At 37.3% G+C, this 20,035-nt stretch overlaps 2 protein-coding genes across 2 annotated transcripts in view; one reads left to right on the forward strand and one right to left on the reverse strand.

Annotated features, from left to right (window-relative positions):
- Positions 1–3,304, reverse strand: part of ophn1 (oligophrenin 1) — a 41,007-nt gene extending 37,703 nt beyond the window's left edge. The window contains exon 1 of the mRNA XM_077231104.1: positions 2,762–3,304. Coding sequence (XP_077087219.1) covers positions 2,762–2,915 — 154 coding nt within the window. The 5' untranslated portion in view covers positions 2,916–3,304. The remainder of the gene's footprint in view (positions 1–2,761) is intronic.
- Positions 3,305–4,423: 1,119 nt separating this feature from the next.
- Positions 4,424–13,935, forward strand: yipf6 (Yip1 domain family, member 6). The gene is made up of 7 exons (XM_077231118.1): positions 4,424–4,490; positions 7,332–7,460; positions 9,295–9,373; positions 9,509–9,551; positions 9,644–9,769; positions 12,108–12,265; positions 13,125–13,935. The coding sequence occupies exons 1-7, from the start codon at positions 4,458–4,460 to the stop codon at positions 13,244–13,246; spliced, it is 690 nt and encodes a 229-aa protein (XP_077087233.1). The 5' UTR covers positions 4,424–4,457; the 3' UTR covers positions 13,247–13,935.
- The last annotated feature ends 6,100 nt before the right edge of the window (positions 13,936–20,035 follow it).

Consider the following 20,035-nt stretch of genomic DNA (forward strand, 5'->3'; position numbering starts at 1 on the left):
ATTGCAAAACTAAACAGATGATGTTTGAATGGAGAGGTGCCAAAAAGTGTTGTGCAAAAGATGATTTGATAATTTGTTGTAGCTGCTGTGGTTTCAAAAGTATTAATGATAATTTTGAAACCACAGCAGCTACAACAATTCTGTTTTACAGCCTTCTGAAAATCTGCCTGGCTGATATTCTCTGTTTAGTCATTACAGGAGCAATAGATCTACAAGGAGGTTCCTCATCATTGGAGAAAAGAAAATGCTCCACTTCCTGTGTCAAGTTTCACATCCATACTGCACCCGCGATAATCCTCAAAAAGTGCAAAACTACATAAATGCAGGAAGTAAGCATATCGAAACCACTGAGTCAGGTCATATGACTTTAGAAGCTGCAGAACTTCAGGTAGTGGAAATTTAATGTGGCCTCCAGTGGTTCCTTTAGTTACCAAAGGAAAAGTTACTGAAGACTCCTTCTGAGACACTGGAAGCATCGGAGAGCAGACTGCAGTCATCAAATTACAGCCAGTCATGCTCTGAACAGTTCTGTAAAGAAATCTGCCTTAATGGCTCAGCATTCTGCTTTTGGAGTGTTGCACTCTGAGGCATAGAATGAGGCTTATGGTTAGTCAAATTAGAAGCTTGCATAGGCCTACTCCCTCAGGCAAAATAAAACCATGCGTTTTTAGAAAACGAGTGCATTTATGACTTCCCCTGAAATTAGGGAAGGAAGCCTGAGAAGGAGATAAATTAAAGCTGAATCATCAAATTATTACTGACAAGTTTCTATCCAAACTTAGGCAGTGAAAAGCAAACGGAAAAACTGACCGCCAATCAGCTGACACTCTCCAATAAATCAGGAAGTCATCTGACAACGGCACAGGATTCCAGCTCTTTTTGGCCAATTAATGTACATAATACTTTCCCAGTAGTTCCAGATTAATGAATAAGGATTTTAAATAAAAATGTTATTTTAAAAAGCAATTTCTAGCCGCTTATATTATTTTAGAGTTTGCCATGATTATTTATTTATCACTTACTTATGTAGGCTTACATTTCATTGTACTTTTATTTTTTTGTAACATTCCATGACTCATTTAATATTTTGGAGTGTCTATTTACACTATGTGCAAATAGCCCGCCTTGTAGGCAGAGGCTGTTTACTCTGCCCACCAATGTCTGGTTGAGCCAGACAAAATTACAAAATTACACCCATCTGATAACAGGAGCATTGGCGACCGACCCGAGTTCGAACCTGGCTGGCTTTTACCAAAATCCTTCTCCCTTTTCCCATCGCATATCTGCTTGAACTTGGAAAGGTGTTTATTTAAATAAGAAAATACTCAAAAAGTGGAAATAAAGTGCCTAACAGGTTTTTAATAGTGGGGATAAAGAGTTGATATGTAGGGTTAGGTGTAATGGGCTTTAGGAATAGAGACAAGTAATGTCCCAATAAGGTAGCATCCATTTATGATTTTAATAAATATTATCATATACACTGAATATGTTGTTATTGCGTACTGTTTTATAATATAGGCCTACTACAATACAGTGAGGTGCAAATAGTATCTACCACGATTTGACGAAGAATTACTAATTAGACATAGTGCAAAGAAAATACTGCTCTATCTAAAATCTAGTATCGCTATTTGTCACTTAGTGCCTTTATATCTTCATTATATTTATTTCATTAATTTGGTCAGTTACGTAACTTAATATAATTAAATTATATTAATCATTAAAAATTTAAAAACTTTTAAACATTTTATTCATTTTAATAAAAGATTGTATTACTGAATGCATTATTTGACCAAAAAAGTTCAAATTATTCATTTGTATTGATTTCCATGACCAGGCCTGGAAATCACACTTTTACAATTCCTTGATATTTCCTTAACACTGATGACAAAGAGGACATATGAGCTGTGCACTGGGAAATCTACAGCTATAATTACTATAACATCTACATGATGAATGTAATACAGCTCAAGTGAGTTCAGCAGCTTCTACTCAGTAAGCAGAAGCTACTGTCTAATGTGCATTGTTTGCGGTGATAGTTCCTCTATCCTTAACTGCCTCGATCAGGGGAACAGTATTGGAAGAGCAGGATTGGAATCTTGGAAACTTTCAATTTGTAGTGTGTTGCTTCATAACACGTCAGAGATAAGCCGACCAAAAGAAGAGGAAGGAGGAAGAGAGACATTGGCTGCATCTATTGTGGTGTATGGCCATGAAAGGGACTGACAGTTTACAGCCTGCATCTCTCCCTCTCTCTAGGATGTAAAGAGCCTCATAATTGACTTCTATGAGATCAGCAGAATAGTGATAACCAAGGATTGATAGTAATTAATTTGACTACTGGCTCTGCCTTCACAGTCAATCATCTTGTTGACACGTTCACACTTTCCAGTTTAATTGCATTTACTAATCTGGAAAATTGAAGCTCCCTGATATAAATAAATCAACCGTCTCCTGAAAGAGCTTGCCAGCAGCATCTCTGAGAGGTGCGCACCATCTGCCAGGTCACTCCCTCCCCTCTACAATTCATAATCCCCTTAAAAACCAACCAGTGACCTGCAAGTGAAAGCTTTTTCAAAAAGCCCTACGAATCGTATGGCTTTTAGGAATGAAAGGAAATTGTCATTTTAGTAAAACTAAATGCTCTACTGTTGTCGTGCGTATTCGATCATCTGCAGGGCTTTGAAAAGGCGGAGACCTCGATCCACCTCCTCCCCCCAGCGAAGAGCACCACCACCGCTGCTGTAAAAGACCATTTTACCTTTAATCGTGTTGATTACACTGTTCCCGTCCTTGATGACATCCTTTAGGAACTTGTTGGATTTTTCCAGCTCGTTTTCGTAGCATTTCAGTCTCTCTCTGAAATCTGGGCTGTCGGAGTAGCAGTCGCTGAACTCAAGTGGAGGATGCCCCATTCTTAACCTCTGAAAGATCAACGATGATAACCGGCCTTTTGTTGTCAATAAAGTATACAAACCACGACAGACGTGCTTTTTGATCACTCGGCTGTGTTAATCAAGTTGATTTCGAGTAATCGGTTTCGTTAAAGTTCCCCATATTTGACATATTGTATGATTTGCAGTTATAAAAACAATAATCCAACGCTCCGGTGGTGACTGTCTCCGTATGCACGCGGTATTGATAAAAAGAGACTAAGTCAATTTTAGTTGCAAAGTAGGCTAAAACTTAAAAGTTCTGATAAAGTATTTGTGTTTCAATACTTTTCCTTGTTTTAGGGAGCCGAGGGACTGACAAACGCGGGCAGGGCTACATTCTGAGCACTCCCACATCATTGGGCGGCAAATGTCACTACTAGTTAGCAGCTAAAATATTACTTTTCTGGGACACGCAGTTTTCTTCCTCTAGGGGGCACATGAAGGCCCACACAAGGTAATTCTCTATTGAACTACATTTAAATATCAGGATGTATTTTGTATTGCTGCAGACATTTATAGGCTGGAAATTATAATCATTCAAATGTATTATTTGCAATCGTTGGTACTTACAATACAATTGGAAACATGCCTCCACAATCACTATTACATTATGAATTAATGAGCGCGGCATTAAGCAATCATAAACGACTATTATTGGTCTACACTGAGCGGCGCTGGAAAAAGTAACATATACCACGTGACATGCCACTTACGTTACACGTCAGCGGTGATCTGGGGAGGAAAGTTATCTGGGGGGAAATGACACTTAATAGCCATTGCATTGAAACATACCGCGAATAATAATAATAATAAAAAAAGATTATGTTGATCCATCGTGCTTGTCCAAGTAAGGACAAACATCCGGGCTGAAGCCTCGCCTATTTTATACTTCAAATTCATGCTAGTATTCATTCTACCCGCACGTTGTATTTCTAAACCCACACTGACTCCGACCCTTAAAGAGACCGACACTGTTCTTCTGATCATACATTTACAAGGCATTTTTCAAACGATGTTAATACGATTTCGAAGCTTTGATCAGTTTAAAACATTGGGCATAATACCAGAGACATTTATTATTATTGTCTTTTTTTATTATTATTATTAATGCTTTAAACAACAAAACAATACAATGGAGAGCAAACAAAACATAGTTTTAAGACAGTACACAAATGAACAGTCTTAATAGCTTTTCCAATAGTGCTACGTTGAATAGTAAAAAAGTAATTTTTCTAATTCTTTAAGAAATACTGAGAAAAGGGGCTTTTTGTTAGAAAATTTACACTTATGAATTTGAAATTTTACTAATGAAATTAACAAATTAAAATACAAAAGCCTCCTAAATCACACTGTTATCATGCTTTAAATATCCCAACATTTTCAAAATGCAAAACAAAATGAAAGAGTACCATTTCCTTAATAAGCAAGACACCTCATATACCTTTATTATTATTATCGCATAGTGGCATGTTGGCGTTTTTGACGTCACACTCCCGATGACGTATCCGTATCCGTGTAAAGATGGCGGACGTAGAGGAGTCTAACAAGCCTTTGGTAAGAGACAAAATATGCTTTAAAACATCTTTAAAACACATTGTCAGCTTTTCCACCGGTTTAACTTTTTGGCTGTATGGTAAACCGATCCCGAGTACTGCTTGGTAATGAAATGTAAATGTGTCAGTAGCTCTGCTGGGGTAATACTTGTAAAAGCAGATAGTCGTTTCTCAGCACAACAGAACACATTTACTACCTTAAAGATTTTTTAAAAACATTCCTCAAATTACCATACTGATAGATTAGCTGATTTTGTGGAAAAGAGGATTACGCCTTTTATCGTACACTGTTACCAAACTATGTAAACAGTGAGCGTGGAACAACACCTGCTATCTGAAACTGTTGTCGACACTGTCACTGTCTCTCTCTCTCTCTCTCTCTCTCTCTCTCTCTCTCTCTCTCTCTCTCTCTCTGTCTGTCTGACTGGCAGTCACTGACTGCCACTCTCCTATAAATATTTGAAATGTTTATTTATTCGCTTTATAAGTGCAGAGATTTTAACTTGGACTGTTGTTCTAGACTCCAATCAAGAAATTATATATTTCCATCAATTGTTCCTTATTTCTCATTTAACTATCTCAACACAGAGATGTTTACATTTCTTTACTGTTTATTTAAAAGTCTATATATGCTTGGTAAATGTTTTTCATGTGATCATATACAGGTCCTTCTCAAAAAATTAGCATATTGTGATAAAGTTCATTATTTTCCATAATGTAATGAAAAAAATTTAACTTTCATATATTTTAGATTCATTGCACACCAACTGAAATATTTCAGGTCTTTTATTGTTTTAATACTGATGATTTTGGCATACAGCTCATGAAAACCCAAAATTCCTATCTCAAAAAATTAGCATATTTCATCCGACCAATAAAAGAAGTGTTTTTAATACAGAAAAAGTCAACCTTAAAATAATTATGTTCAGTTATGCACTCAATACTTGGTCGGGAATCCTTTTGCAGAAATGACTGCTTCAATGCGGCGTGGCATGGAGGCAATCAGCCTGTGGCACTGCTGAGGTGTTATGGAGGCCCAGGATGCTTCGATAGCGGCCTTAAGCTCATCCAGAGTTTTGGGTCTTGCGTCTCTCAACTTTCTCTTCACAATATCCCACAGATTCTCTATGGGGTTCAGGTCAGGAGAGTTGGCAGGCCAATTGAGCACAGTAATACCATGGTCAGTAAACCATTTACCAGTGGTTTTGGCACTGTGAGCAGGTGCCAGGTCGTGCTGAAAAATGAAATCTTCATCTCCATAAAGCTTTTCAGCAGATGGAAGCATGAAGTGCTCCAAAATCTCCTGATAGCTAGCTGCATTGACCCTGCCCTTGATAAAACACAGTGGACCAACACCAGCAGCTGACATGGCACCCCAGACCATCACTGACTGTGGGTACTTGACACTGGACTTCAGGCATTTTGGCATTTCCTTCTCCCCAGTCTTCCTCCAGACTCTGGCACCTTGATTTCCGAATGACATGCAAAATTTGCTTTCATCCGAAAAAAGTACTTTGGACCACTGAGCAACAGTCCAGTGCTGCTTCTCTGTAGCCTAGGTCAGGCGCTTCTGTCGCTGTTTCTGGTTCAAAAGTGGCTTGACCTGGGTAATGCGGCACCTGTAGCCCATTTCCTGCACACGCCTGTGCACGGTGGCTCTGGATGTTTCTACTCCAGACTCAGTCCACTGCTTCCGCAGGTCCCCCAAGGTTTGGAATCGGTCCTTCTCCACAATCTTCCTCAGGGTCCGGTCACCTCTTCTCGTTGTGCAGCGTTTTTTGCCCACTTTTTCCTTCCCACAGACTTCCCACTGAGGTGCCTTGATACAGCACTCTGGGAACAGCCTATTTGTTCAGAAATTTCTTTCAGTGTCTTACCCTCTTGCTTGAGGGTGTCAATGATGGCCTTCTGGACAGCAGTCAGGTCGGCAGTCTTACTCATGATTGCGGTTTTGAGTAATGAAACAGGCTGGGAGTTTTTAAAAGCCTCAGGAATCTTTTGCAGGTGTTTAGAGTTAATTAGTTGATTCAGATGATTAGGTTAATAGCTCGTTTCAGATGATTAGGTTAATAGCTCGTTTAGAGACCCTTTTCATGATATGCTAATTTTTTGAGATAGGAATTTTGGGTTTTCATGAGCTGTATGCCAAAATCATCAGTATTAAAACAATAAAAGACCTGAAATATTTCAGTTGGTGTGCAATGAATCTAAAATATATGAAAGTTTAATTTTTATCATTACATTATGGAAAATAATGAACTTTATCACAATATGCTAATTTTTTGAGAAGGACCTGTAGGTCTTGAAATGAGGTTTCAGTGCATTACAATAGGTTTTGCTGAGTTAAAAATTATTTTTGAGCCTGAGTTCAAGAACACATCCCTGTCACCTGTGTCCTTTTTCAGGACAGTAAGTTTTAGATAGTGTACAAATTATCATCAGTAAGTTACATAATTTATATCTTGAAATAGTCTATTTCTACCATTCACTTACCATTGTTCTCTTCTTGATTAATTGAAATCAACTTAAACTTAATAAATATGAGCTGAGACTATTCGTTTGCTACAGTAACTGTCACTTATTGTGAAGAAAACAGAAACACTTTATCACATATTTTGCTAAACTATTAATGAATGAGTTGATTCAATTAGAACTGCTTTCTATTAATTGTAATTGTTTTTATTTCCCTCTATTAGTCCGTCAGCAACACGCAGCCCGTTATAGATCCTGCATGGACCACCAGTGAACCACATTTTGAGAATCACTGGCATAGATAAACATGAACTTGTGTTTTGGGTATATATGCCATGAATAATTTAAACGGTCATTCTTCATGTCTCAGTTTGCAGGTTTGTCTGACATCTCAATTTCAGATGACATCCCAGTGGAGGGAGATATATCTGTGCCTGTGGGATCGCAGAATGCTGACAATGATCTTTCGACGCTGGATGAGCCTGTCAAAGACACTATTGTAAGTGAAACCTTTTGTTACAGGGTAGTGATATATTGGCATAAATGGATGGTCAATGCACACGTTCAAATATTTTGTGTGGATAATTGTAATGAGGAAAACTATTCTAATTGCACCAGTGTTATTTGTTTAATAAAACTAAACCTGTTAAATATCATTTGTCATAAATAAAATAAAGCTGAAATAAATTAAAGTAAAAATATTAGGCCTAGGTGGAAAACTTGAAATTAAAATTAAAAATGTTGCTTTGGCAACTAACTAAATATATGTTTAAATATGACCTCATGTGGTAAAAATCAAGTTTTTAATGTCTATGTGGTGTTGTTAATATGCTGTAAGACAAACCATGTGCAAACTCATAAGTCAACACCATTGCTGAGTATTTTCTCCTTAAAACTGCAGTGAACCAAAGACAGTCTCAAAAACACGGTTTGAAATCGCAGTCCTCAACGTCACAAGCCTGTTATAACCAGTCACGTCAACGTGTGGGCGGGCTTTAGCATATCAACATTACTGAGTATGGGTTCTCTGCGGAAGAAAAGTAGGTGTTTCTAAATTTGTGGGAGTTTTCAAACTGGTGGGTGTTTATAAATCATGCAATGAAAATGATGCCTTTCACCTAACCCCACCCCTAAACCTACCCTCAGCTGTGACATGGGCAAATCAGGTTACGCGGTTGAAAACGCCCCTCTGTCACCCACTGATCTGGTAACTCCTATTACTGTCCTGCAGAGACCTACATTTGACATTACTGTACTGTACGAAGCAGGGGAGTCTTAAGAGAAGCTAGGTTATCCCGGTATACATGTAGCAATATAGCGGATTTGTATTATGATGTTATGATGAACTATATGCCTTTCTCCACTGATGTTCTAAGTTGTTCACAGTATTTCTAATAATGATACTGATTTTTAGAAGGCAGACTGAGATAGCGAACCGGAACATGGTTTGTGTAACATTAGCAGCACATTATTAGCTGTTTGATAATGTAGTCAAGCAAAAGGCAGGCTAATCATAATAATTACCGTTATGTGCCCGACGTTGTTAAGAGCGATACATGAAACGTATTACCATTCTGATACGTCGACTTGTATAGAAGCCTGTATAATTCACTCTTCCACTTCTTCTGAATCAGTTTCTGGTTCAAACATATATGGCTGAATTAAACCAGAATTTCCACTTTTACCACTGGGTAAAGTTGACCCAGTGAATCAGGTATTGTGAGCTTGTTTGATTGAGTGGAGGCGGGGCTTATTTCCATATTCATGGTTCCACGCATACTTAATGAAGCAAGGGTGTAGTGAAGCTTTGGTGATCAAAGATGCGTTTGAATTCAATTCAATTCACATTTATTTGTATAGTGCTTTTCACAATACATTATTATTTCAAAGCAGCTTTAAAGAAAATGCATGTCTACATTACAATTTAGACAGAGTGATCTGTTATCAGACACGACTGTGTCCAAGTTACGTATTTCAGAAATGTACATTGATCACACAGTTAACTCATAATGTATTAATTTAATGTATTAATTTAAACAATGAACTCATTAGTTTTTAAGGGATAAAATTATTGACTACAGGGGGACTTTAAGTTGAAGTACTAAAATGACTCAAACTGAAAAAAAAATGAATTAATCCTGTATAGAAATACTTTTAAAAACAAATAAATATTACAGAATCACACAACAAAATTACTTTTAAAAAAACTCGATAAATATTATAATAATATGTAAATAATACTAAAATATCACTGGAGTGCACATGTAAGAGTAGTTCAGTTTTAATTTAAGCAACAATTCTTATTCTCTCTTTTCTCCGTTTGTGGTTTTCAGCTGAGGGATCTAAGAGCCATTGGACAAAAGTTTGTCCATGTTATGTACCCCAAGAAAAGTTCTGCACTACTCAGAGACTGTGAGTCCATCATTTCTGATGACACAATCACAGATAACATAAAGGAAGCACCCCATTTATGATCACTTATTATAAATGTTACATGTTCTTCAGCTGTCTTGATCCTAAGGAGTGTATGTGTTCTTTACTTTTTAGGGGACTTATGGGGACCTCTTATTCTCTGTGTGACTCTGGCCTTGTGAGTAGTAATGTTGACTAGTCCTAGTCAGAACCATTGTCACTATGACTCCAGCAAATGTATTGTATTTATAATAATATTTTCTATCTCAGAATGCTGCAGAGTGGGTCTGCTGACAGTAAGGAGGATGGCAGACCACAGTTTGCAGAAGTCTTTGTCATCCTCTGGTTTGGTTCTGTAATCATCACCCTCAACTCCAAACTCCTGGGAGGAACTATGTGAGTAAACAGTCAGATTTTCATTTATATTTCAGTGTTTCCTACAGGATTTTATGAGACTGGTGGATGGACCTCGTTTCCTGTAAGGAGGTCCAGGGGCATAGTCATATCACGCTTTCGATTTTAGTTAATTTGGCAGATACTTTGCCAAAGCAATGGTACGAAACCACATTAGAGACCTTTTATGTCATTATGAGAAGTTTTTAAAAAAGAAATTGGTTCATGATGAAACTGGCGGCACATATTACACTACAGTCTAAGTAATTAACTAGCTAGGTAGAAGCTTTCTTACATGCACAAAAAAAGCACCTCACATCTTCAGAGTGGAGTTTTCTTACTCTCATTTTTTTTAGTTAGTAATTTAAAATGCATATTAAAGAGGAGTCTCTAAGGCCAAACCAAATTGATGCCTGTGTTTTGGTATCTGTACCTACGAGAGGGAATTTGTCTCACTAGGTGTAGAAAAGAAAGCTAGTCAACCAGATCCAAGAGAATTGATTGTTTAATGCCACTGACCAATGAGGGAACAGAGTGTGAGTGACATCAATTGTTTTGTTTAGCCCTCAAGAGACCCAAGCATTGATATTCATTTTTTTTCACCCTTAAATATAGCTTTAGGAAGCCATTTCGTTTAGACAAAATTTGAAAACCATCCCAAAATTGCAACGCTGGGCATTTACTGGCAAAACATCACCACTATTTTTTGAAAGAGTATAAGTGAGAGGTTTGACTTCACAACAAAGTTCTGTTCACATATGTATTCAAAAAACAATACATTTCAAACAGAAAGGTACAATTATGTAAAGTCATGAAATTTCACTATTTTACCATTTAAATACTGTAATAAATCATATTTTACTTATAATGTAGTAATTTTAAATGGCACTTACTATCAGCAAAAGTGACAGCAAAGGCTTTTACATTATTGCAAATAAAAACTTTCATATAAATGCTGTTCTTTTGAACTGGAGTAAGACTGCTTATGTTATGATGCTGAAAATTCAGCTTGGCCATCACAGGAATAAATTACATTTTAAAATATATTAAAACAGAAAACTTTAGTACAAAAATTGTAGTAATGTCACAAATATTACTGTATTTTTGATCAAATAAATGCAGCCTTGATGAGCATAAGAGACTTCTTTGAAAAACATTTAAAAAATCTTACTGATCCCAAACTTTTGAACAGTAGTGTACTTGTAACATTTACATTTTAATCATTTAGCAGATGCTTTTATCCAAAGCGACTTAGAAATGAGGAGAGCAATAGAAGCAATCAAACCAACAATATGCAAGTGTTGTGACTAGTCCCAGTTAGTCTAGCACAGTACAAGGTAGCAAGGTTTTTTAATAAATAAATAAAAATAAATAGATATAATAGATTAGAATAATAAGTGTTAGTATTAATGGGTCAAGTCAAGTGTTGACAAAAAAAAGATGCGTCTTCAGCTGTTTCTTGAAAATGGCAAAAGACTCAGCAGTTTGGATTGAGCTCAGGTAATTCCACCAGCTTGGAACAGTCAGGGTAAAGGTCTGTGAAAGTGATTTTGTGCCTCTTTGGGATGGCACCACAAGGTGCAGTTCACACACACACACACACAAATATTACATTGAATGTTCTGGCACATAAGTCGTGAGTTTAGGTATAGGGATGCCGAGTCAGTGGTTGTTCTGTTGTCAAACATCAGTGCCTTGAATTTGATGCGAGGGGCAATTGGTAACCAGTGCAAATTGATGAACAGAGGTGATGTGCTCTCTTTCTGGCTCGAACCACTGGAGTGTGATTCCTGAGATGCCCTTTGTCAGGAGGATAATTTATGCTGAGGAGTGTGTGTGCGCGTGTGTGACCACCATTCTTTAAATAGACTTCATTGTGTTAGAACAATAGAAAAAAGTATGACCCCTAATGCCCAGTGTTTCAAATTATTTACGTTCAAAATATCAAGGCATGTTGTCACCAAATGGAAATTAAATAGGGGGAGGGACATCAACTACTTACTTTCCACAAGCTGTGGAAGTAAATACATTTTTTCCACCAATATTTTTTTAACTGTAATAAATCTCAGAATGTCAGCTACTGTTATGTAGCTTTTACTTGTAAGCTCTCTTATTTAAACCCCTCTATCTAAAATCACATTTTTCTTGGTAATTTCCAAAGTAACAGTTGATTGTTCATTTATTAGCAACATTAGTTTTCTGAATTTGCTAACTGTTTATCAGCTTCTAGGCAATTTACAGTGCATAATAATTTTAACTGATTTAATGTTTGAGCACATTACTGGAACAATGTCATTCCTTCTGTCCATTTCTCTGTCTTACTCACTCTTTGTCTATACAGATCATTTTTCCAGAGTCTGTGTGTGTTGGGGTACTGTATTCTTCCTCTGACTGTGGCCATGATAGTTTGCCGTATCGTTCTTCTGGGGGGCTCAGGCATCATCGGTTTTGCTGTCCGTCTTATAGTTGTCACCGCATCCTTTAGCTGGTCAACATTTGGTAAGAAGCAATCAAAATAATAGAAGACTAAAGACCCTGAGATTGTTCTACTTAAATCATTCATATTTCTTTTGATAGCATTAATGTTTAGAATCCTTGTGTTTTGTCTGCTGGTGCACTACATGAGCCTGATTGGCAAACAAGCTCCTTAGGCAGTGCATTGCAGCAACCACCAGGGGGCGGTGTAGACTAATTTAATGTTGTTGTTGGTTTTTTTGTTGTTTTTTTAGTCCTTTATACCCATGAGGAAAAATTGTACATTTAGTGGCTCACAGTGCGAAATGTACAAATAAATGTAAAATAAAAAATATTCTTGTTAAAATAACTTTTAAATGTAAAATAAAAATATTCTTGTTAAAATAACTTTTAATAGTTATTTTACTATTATGTATATACCATATGTAGTATAGAGTCTTTAATCTAAGATTTATATTTTGTTTTATTTTTAGCTTCACACTGTGACTATTTTTAGCTTTATTATGGTTTAGGATCAGTTATCAATAAAACACTGGTTGTGACAAACTAAATAAAATAATAGTGTATAAGTGAAATAAAAGTAAAATATCTACAATGCAGAATAAAAAAATGTGCAGTGCAGGGTAAAATTACAAGCAATTTTTTGCACAGAGAAATTACAAATTAATGAATTACAAATGTACCATCAATTAAGTGCTATTAATAACCAGTTAATACAGTGATAAAGAAGAAGATAAGATTAGATGTACCAGTAATACTGAGGAGAGTGGAGACACAGAAGTCAGATCACTCAACTCAACTAGTCTTCTCCCTGTACTCACAGTCTTTAGGGGATTTCAGTTACATCTTAATCTGTATCTCTCTGTGTGTGCTTCATTCACAGCTTCCACAGCATTCCTTGCGGACAGCCAACCGGCCAATAGGAAAGCCCTGGTCGTGTATCCAGTGTTCCTGTTCTACTTTGTGATTGGCTGGATGATCTTGACATTTTCGCCTTCTCAGTAACATAAAAATACCATATACGACAATTTGAAAAATGAACTCCTCTCCTTTATTAAGACAACCAGCAGACCATCTGGGACCTGACCAGTGATTGGCCTAGCCTAAAAAGAGGCGGAGCTCTTTGATGGACATTCAGAAAGGGACAAACAAGACAGTAAGGGGATTATTGCATAGATATCACTCCTCCCCATCCCTCATTCAGTTGGATAAGAGGAGAGGAAAGGATTGGAGGAGACTAATTCTTCAGCGCTACTAATTTAACAACAGCCTACATGTCTTCATTATGTGAATGTTTTGTAGTGTGAGGAACGTTAGTGCCCCTTCTGAGCAGTTCCAGATGTACTAACACCCTTAACACGGAGCCGTACTATGTTCTGTGTGTCTCGGGTATGACTTTATGTGTGGTTGGATGCGCTTACTCAAGCATAGAATGTAACTATGTGAGCGTGCATGTATTTGTGTGTCTCTGATTGAGCAGTGCCACTGTTGGCTCTTCTGAGAGAATTATTCAGCTATCATCAGGCTGCACATTCATGTCATTCCCCTCACATTGCTCCACACAAAAGTTTCTTTCCTTTGGTGTTTTCTTTTTTGTTCTGAATGAGGTTTGCGCTTCATTAGATTTGTTTTTTGCCGGTGGAAGTTAATACATTCCAGAAAGAAATAAACCTATACTTTATAAGTGCTGCATAGACTCTGGGTCCTGTCTTTTTCTGCCCATGGAAAATGAAAAATGTAACTTGAGGTTGAATTGGAAGTGCTGTTTCTGTCTGTATAAATGTGGTTCTTCATTTAGAGGAACCTTTCACACACATATTCCTGTCTGTCTGACAAAGACAGTCTTCCATACACGTTCTCTCCTCAGATACAGACACACACCAGCGACCTGTCTTTCTGTTTCCCTCACCTAGAGAAACACAGTCTTCACTCCTCTCTCTCTCTCTCTCTCTGCCTTTGCCTCTCTATGTGACAGTAATTCAAATTAGACTTTCCATCTTGAATGCCTAAAAAAAGACTTTAATTTTCACTTACAATGCATTGCAGCACCTGAACCATAAGGTGCACCTGGTGTGTTTGTGATTAAATAAAGGTGTGTAAGTGTGAGAAATCCGTCAGTGTTTCTTCTGACCTTTATATGCGTGTATCTAATGGTGTTGTGATTGCTCAGCTGACCTCGTGTTGGTCTTAAAGGCATAATTGTTTTTATTTTTCAATACAATGGAAATCATTGGTCATGAAAAAGGTTTGTCACCAACATTCTTCAAAATACTGTATGTTCCACAGAATAAAGAGCAAAGGGAAGAGCAAATGTGGGAAAATGACAGCTAAGACTGGTTTCTAGTTATACTACCTGTTAATGTGATGTTTTCAATGAATTCTATATATAATTAATATGTTAATGTGTTTATTTTTTCAGCTGCTGCATTGAAGTCTATGATTGGTTGTTTGAAGTCTAACTCTTGCTCCTGTAGAGTGCAGACTGGAGACGAGCTGCAGCTCAACAAATCGTTGTGTCTACTTACGTGTTTCTCTAAAATATATTATTGAAACTTTGTTCCTCTATCCAGACTCAAGAGTAAAGAGTTAGCCCATTTAAAAAACAAGAAGTTAGACATTTGGAGAAGCAGTAGCAGCAGTTCAAATACATTTGAGGAGTCATATGGCAGATGCAGGTTATTCCCAGGGAAAATGTGTATTCAGAATGCACCATAAATTGCTTGAAATAAACGTATCTGCCAAATGCATGGATGTAAATGTAATGATCAGATCTACCACGTTACAGTTTAACAGAAAGAGAAACGGCAGCGTTTGACTAGGTGGATTACAAAAGAGAACAAAGTCAAGATATGAATGTCCTTTCTTTTTTTTCTTTTTTTTCTGATACAACATCAGATAAACTTTGCATCAAGTTTGTGGATACAGTATGTCCTAAAGCAGGCATGCATACAACATACATGTATACATAAATAAATCAATAAATACAATCCTTACCTGTTTATAAAATGCAAATATACTCTTATATATAAACAGATTTCAGTGAACACCAGCCCATTTTATATATAAAAACAAATGGCTTATAAAATGCAAATCAGAATTTGATACTTTTGGATTGATGGTTAAAGTCTTTTTCTGCACAATCTTCCCAGTTATTTTAGACAACTGTCCCTCTTTTCCAGATGTATTCCAATAAAGTGTCTGAAAAATAAGAGTATAATCATTTTAAATTAAAAATGATTTGCAGTTTATAATTTTGATTATCTAAAATGTCCTCACCAAAAACTACTAGATCATTTATTGAAGACTTAGAATAAACTGCACAGGTCATTATAGGATTCTAGCATGAGGCACATGAAGGTGGATCTTCTCCTGATAATAGAAAGTTATGTGTCAATCTGGAATCAGAATAGGAATAATTTAGGCCATAAAATGATAGATTTTCTCATCATTTACTCACCCTTATGCAGATTTAAACTCATATGATGCAAAAGATGATATTTAAATGGAGATGAAATGTCTGTTTGTTCCTACCATGCAAAATAAGAGAATGGGGGAATCAAACTTTCAAACACCAAAATAGACATATGGAATATAAAGGTAATTCATACGAGTCACATGGTTTAACCAGTCTTCTAAAACAATTGACTTTGTTTTGAGTGAGAACAGACTAAACACTTTTCACCATACATCTTGCAATTGCAGTCTCTAGTTTGTGGTCCCTTGGTCTGATATCTTTGATATCTTTGATATCAGACTAAATGACTGTGACTTAGATTAGTGGTCTTTTACCTTTATGTTCCTTTGGAGCTTGAAGGTTCGGTGGTCCCCATTCGAATGGCTAACAGACATAATTTCTCCATGAGAATATCTTAAAGGGATAGTTCATCCAAAAATGAAAATTCTGTCAGTATTTACTCCCCCTCATGTTGTTCCAACCCCGTAAGACCTTCGTTCACCTTCGGAACACGAATTAAGATATTTTTGATTAAATCTGAGAGCTGGATTACTCCTCTATAGGCTTCTTAAAGGACTGAACTTGCAGGCCACGAAAAGTTATTACAGACATTGTTAAAATAGTCCAAGTGACTACAGTGGCTCAATCTTAAGTTTATCAAACAACGAGAATACTTTTTGTGCGCAAAAAAACAAAAATAAGGCCTCTCTGTGGGCCTCGAGTCAGTTCACTAGTGTAAAAGCGTAGAGCTTCTGTTGTTGTACGTCACACGCATCACCCACATGACCAGTGTCGGCCAATAGTGAGCCTACGTGTGACGTAGCACTACGCAATTACACTAAGTTAACTGACTAGAGGCCGACAGAGAAGGAAATGTATAGTTGAAATAAAGTCGTTATTTTTGTTTGTTTTTTCCGCACAAAAAGTATTCTCGTCGCTTGATAAACTTAAGATTGACGGTAGTCACTTGGACTATTTTAACGATGTCTTTAATAACTTTTCGGGGCCGGCAAGTTTCAATCCCTTAAGAAGCCTATGGAGGAGTGATCCAGCTCTCAGATTTCATCAAAAATATCTTAATTCGTGTTCCAAAGATGAATGAAGGTCTTACGGGGTTGGAACAACATGAGGGTGAGTAAATACTGACAGAATTTTCATTTTTGGGTGAACTATCCCTTTAATTTGAGCTTGAAGAGAAAGTCCAATGAGTTTGAGACAAGATAAGGGTGAGTAAATGATGAGAGAACTAAATTTTTTAGGTGAAGAATTACCATACAGGTTTTCATACAAACAAAGGTAGACAAACTTACATTTTCTTAAAGAATGAGTCCTTTGCTTCTCTACAAAGTGAGGCTGTGTGCGTGTGTGTGTGTGTGAAAGAGAAAGAGAAAGAGAAAGAGAGGCTTGTTTTATTACATTAATAAGAGAGTTCACTGCTGGGGCAGAGGAGAAAGGTCAATTTTAACTATGAAAGATCCCGCCTCAGAGCAGCTGCTCCAAATCTCTAACGTGATCATTACAGCGTTTTCAGATTCCAGACTAAGCTTACCCTCTCTTTTTCTCTGCACTTCTAAAATATCCACATTTTAGGGGAAGATGGTGGTGCACTGTGGGACAGCTGAGCTAAAGATGGGGGTGGTGATGGCGCAATGGATAAGACACATGCCTTTGGTGTGAGAGACCCGGGTTTGAATCCACTGTGAGACACCAATGTGTCCCTGAGCAAGACACTTAACCCCTAATTGCTCCAGAGGCGTGCGACCTCTGACATATATAGCAATTGTAAGTCGCTTTGGATAAAAGCGTCAGCTAAATGAATGAATAAATGTAGATGTAAGATGTTTTTCACCTGCTCACCAGGACAGAAGTAGCAGAGCTGCCTGGGACTCTCATCATGGCTCTGTCACAGCAGTCAATCAAAATCCAGCTTTAAAAGGCCCTGTGGCGAATGGACCGACCGAGGGGGCTCTTCTTCCTCTAACTCTCACTGGGCCCTGCACTTTGCTTCAGGAAGCATCTGAACATTGTGTTGTGGATATGTTTGCACTTGAGCTAAGCAATTCAGCACTCCAGTAAACTCACGTCACGTATAGCGAAGTGTCTGCCACATGACGTTCATAAACTACACAACATTTAAAGTTTGATTAATAAGCCTATGATTGATGTTCTTTTCACTCTACACAACTGTATGTAATGTCAGTTCCAGTCAAAACACATTTTACACCACAAGAATCGCAGACAGAATCGCAGACAGATCAATTTAACATGCTAACACATCAGCGCCTCTCACAGATCACGTCTTTAATCATTCGAAAACAGCGAGCGTCACTCACGTGGACGAGCACTGATTTGCCTACGATTTTACATGGCTTCTGTCGACAGTCTCCCTGAACTGATTTTGAGTGGAAAATCAGGGCTAAAATCGTGTAGCGTGGCTGTATTAGTCTGTCATAGGCCTACCATTTAAAAGTAATGCAAGGTAAAGGAACGTGCCTTAACAAAAATCCATGCTGGAAGAGCTTGTGATTACTTAAGTAAGTCATGCACTAGTAGAAAAGAACAACAGACAGCACAGGAAAGCAAAATAATTTCTCAGCTTAGAATCTTTCCTCTTTGGAGATAACATCGCAGAACATCAGGAAAGGACGACACTGAGCCCGTCTCTAAAGAGGCAATTGTGACCTGAATGTCAAAAGAACATTTGTTGTCTGCATTCCTGTATTTGATGTAGATATTGATGCCTGGAAACCTATTCTCTGCTCACAGCCGGTTTAAATGACGTTCTTGAGAGATGAGTGCAGCAGATTGCTCTTTCAAACCATCAGTGCCAGATCAGAATCGCATATAAACAGGTCCCGGTAACAGCACTTTTCTAAGATACCCTTGCAACAGCATCTAGTTGCAATAAAATGTTTTCTGAAAAGATGGAACCTGGAAGGAAGAAACTGGCTTAAGAGTTATCTAAACCTTTTCCATTTGATAGCTTAACTGTTATGGCTGATTATGGGAACTGCATAATGTGAGTGTTGGAGCTGTTATATCATTGATGCACATAATGTTTAATATTGTGTTTACCTCAGCAGTTCAGATTCTGTTTGTTGTTTCATTTGATATTTCAGCTGAATGTTTTTCACAGGCAGAGCCAATAAGGAAACCCATTATTCTTGCAAGGTCTGGTGATTCATCTCTGTCAATTATAGCAATTTTTATTTTGCCAAAATGTTTGGATTATTTTCATTTTATTATCCAGTTACTGTCGTCATTTTCTCTGAGTGGAACTGATCAAACTTCATCTCTTCAGAACCTAACCATTATCAGAAATGTTAAATGGGTGTAAAATGAAAATGAGAGAATCGTTATAATTTTATTAGAAAGGGAAATATTGCATAGTGAACTTTGAATTACATAATGTAAAAAAACTCAGTAAGTAATTTTGCGAGTTTCGGAAATAATAAAGAAACACATTGTAGTCTGCACTGGCTGAGAAATTGATTAGTCATTTTTCTTTCTGATTGAGCTAGAATGAATCAAATAATTTAAGTGAGTGAATATTGATTGACATGTCATTTTCAGTATCTTTTCTCTGTGTTTAGTTCTAAAACACAGTTTGACAGAGAAACAGAGATGATGAGAATGATGATGAACGAATTGTGTTGATCATTGTTGTTTTTTGATGGGATATTGCAGGGTGACAATTACAAATGAAAATTCATGACTTGGAAATTATGTTTTTGTCCCTAGGACTCAGTGCCTGAGTCAAAAAATTAACCATAAAGGCATGTAACATCTTTATTACTGTAATTAGCTCTGAAAATAATCAAACTGCCTGGACAAGATAATAGATAATTTAAATATTGAGGTGTCTGGTTTAATCCCCACAAGAACCCAGGCGTGAACCAACACCGGTGTATTTAAGGAAGGCACTTTACACAAGGTTGCTATAGGGAGTTTCTCTATGCAATGAGTGAAATTTGGAAATAAATTATACTCGTCCTGTCTGTTTAGTGATAAATAGAGAATAAAGTCCAAATTACTTAAAATTAGCAGAATGAGATCCCAAATAAGTTAGAGGAAAATCTGCTGACGGAGGTGCTTATGGGACTCGCGAGGATACATACTGTATGTGTAGGCCTGTGTAAAGGAGTGTTTGTTTGTTTGTGTGTGTGTGTGTGTGTGTGTGTGTGTGTGTGTGTGTGTGTGTGTGTGTGTGTGTGTGTGTGTGTGTGTGTGTGTGTGTGAGTGTGTGTGTGTGTGTGTGTGTGTGTGTGTGTGTGTGTGTGTGTGTGTGTGTGTGTGTGTGTGTGTGTGTGTGTGTGTGTGTGTGTGTGTGTGTGTGTGTG

Source organism: Siphateles boraxobius, unplaced genomic scaffold (assembly GCF_051911475.1).
Source record: "Siphateles boraxobius isolate OS27281-9 unplaced genomic scaffold, OSU_SipBor_1 16, whole genome shotgun sequence".
Classification (NCBI taxonomy): Eukaryota; Metazoa; Chordata; class Actinopteri; order Cypriniformes; family Leuciscidae; genus Siphateles; species Siphateles boraxobius.

Coding starts and splice junctions, on each gene's coding strand:
- yipf6 (XM_077231118.1), top strand. CDS start 4,458: ATGGCGGACGTAGAGGAGTCTAACAAGCCTTTG. Junction 9,374..9,508: donor TTCTGCACTACTCAGAGACT/GTGAGTCCATCA, acceptor TTTACTTTTTAG/GGGACTTATGGGGACCTCTT. Junction 12,266..13,124: donor CTTTAGCTGGTCAACATTTG/GTAAGAAGCAAT, acceptor CTTCATTCACAG/CTTCCACAGCATTCCTTGCG.